Source organism: Humulus lupulus, chromosome 2, assembly GCF_963169125.1.
Source record: "Humulus lupulus chromosome 2, drHumLupu1.1, whole genome shotgun sequence".
Lineage (NCBI taxonomy): Eukaryota > Viridiplantae > Streptophyta > Magnoliopsida > Rosales > Cannabaceae > Humulus > Humulus lupulus.
In genome coordinates, this window is record NC_084794.1 from 168,017,028 (window position 1) to 168,018,634 (window position 1,607).

Below are 1,607 nucleotides of genomic sequence, written 5' to 3' on the forward strand. Positions count from 1 at the left end.
GCATAAAACTTGTTCATGAAAATACTAGGTAACAGTATTAACTACTTGGTTACACTACTGCTAAAGACAAAACGCCAAAAGATATCATCATGGTATAAACTGAAATCTAACCAGCCTTTACAGTCTGAAACAAAATATAGACGATTTTGATAGGAATGAACAGGTCTTTGGTGATGTTCATCATTATATAGAAAACAGCTTCATTGATAATGGTCGTCTTTGGAACTCTCCATTATAGCCGATATAGCTTTATTGATCATGGCAGCTTCTGCAATCAACTTGCTCACTTGGGAAGCTTGATGAGCACTTTCAGACATAAGCAAGGATTGTTTCTCTTCAATTATCTTCAGCTCCTCATCAATTTTAGCCTTTTTATCAGTATGCAATGTGATTTGAGCTTTCACTTCTTCCAACTCAACTTTCTTCCTTCTCCACTCATTTAGAATATTCTTGACTTGCTTCACAGCAAACCCCATATTCTCCATTTCAGTTAATTGTGTGATTATGAAATCAACATCAGCTAGACTGCCATCTTCTCCTGAATTGAAAATCTTCTCAACCAAAAAGGCAAACTTAACCATATAAACCAAAGCTGATGCTTCACGTTCAATTTCGTCGGATTCCTCGTTCAACAACAACGGATGAAAATGAGGCTTCTGTGGCATATTTTGGAACACTTCCAATGATTCCACTAATTCCCAAATTGTTGATCTTTTCAAGAAAGGAGTGTTTCTGTCCTCATTGTTACCTGTCAAACCATAATGTCACATAAAGTTCTAATAAAATGATACTTTAAGTTTAGAAGCGATTGTACCTTGAGAGTTTGGGTCTTGTAATTCAGATTGTTCACCCCTTTTCCCTATTTTACTGTCACGATTTTGATCACCCTCCTAAATTAGCCAAAACGATGTCATTAGTCAGTCCTAAGATGTCATTCCACAAACAGCTTGGGATTTACCTCAAGGGATAGCAGACCAGAAATGTCAAACTCGTCACCATGAGGCTCCCCTTACATATCAGAATATTTAACTTCTTCTGCATTGCCATCAACTTTCGGCAAATTTTCCCCTTTAACTGCAAAACCATAGCGAAACAACATCATTATTTTTATGTATAATATGTATTAAATAACATGAACAGAAGAAGCTAGAGACCATTCATAGCAGTAGCTGAGGGTTGCAGCTCTTTCAGTTTCAATTCTAACGATTTGTCAAAGCAGTGAGGCATTTGAGTGTCATCTTTGTTGGTTGAACAAGGGGTTTCTTTTTCAGTCGCATTGAATTCGGAACGCGAGCTTTCATCTAAAATAGGTAGTGACTCAACGTTTGTGGCTGTATCGCATACTTGGTGAGTCTGAAGTTGTTGAATAGGTGTGGATACCACCTTCTAAAAAGAAAGAGCACCACCATTCAATTGGTAAAATATATGACTTGGAAAAATCAGAAAATAATAACATAAACCAAAAAATACCCCTGAAAAATCTTTTTCATCACTCAATTGAGGAGGCTGGGGTCGAACATCTCGATTTGTACAGTAGTTTTCTCTGCTTGATCATTCTTATACCTGACCACAACAGAATTTGTACCATTTTCCCCAATAACAGTAGC

General features: G+C 37.0%; 1 protein-coding gene across 1 annotated transcript; it reads right to left on the minus strand.

Annotated features, from left to right (window-relative positions):
• Positions 1-200: 200 nt before the first annotated feature.
• On the minus strand, positions 201-1,086 carry LOC133814914 (DUF724 domain-containing protein 7-like). Its single transcript, XM_062247817.1, has 3 exons — positions 976-1,086; positions 815-890; positions 201-748 (listed from the first exon to the last, which is right to left on the minus strand). Exons 1-3 carry the CDS (start codon positions 1,084-1,086, stop codon positions 201-203), a joined length of 735 nt encoding a protein of 244 aa, XP_062103801.1.
• Between the last annotated feature and the right edge of the window lie 521 nt (positions 1,087-1,607).

What these genes read in the sequence shown, in the direction of transcription:
- LOC133814914 (XM_062247817.1), bottom strand. Translation starts at nt 1,086, where the DNA reads ATGGTTTTGCAGTTAAAGGGGAAAATTTGCCGAAAGTTGATGGCAATG. An exon ending in TGACGAGTTTGACATTTCTG is followed by an intron (nt 891 to 975) that starts GTCTGCTATCCC and finishes TGGCTAATTTAG; the next exon opens with GAGGGTGATCAAAATCGTGA. An exon ending in ACAAGACCCAAACTCTCAAG is followed by an intron (nt 749 to 814) that starts GTACAATCGCTT and finishes ATGGTTTGACAG; the next exon opens with GTAACAATGAGGACAGAAAC.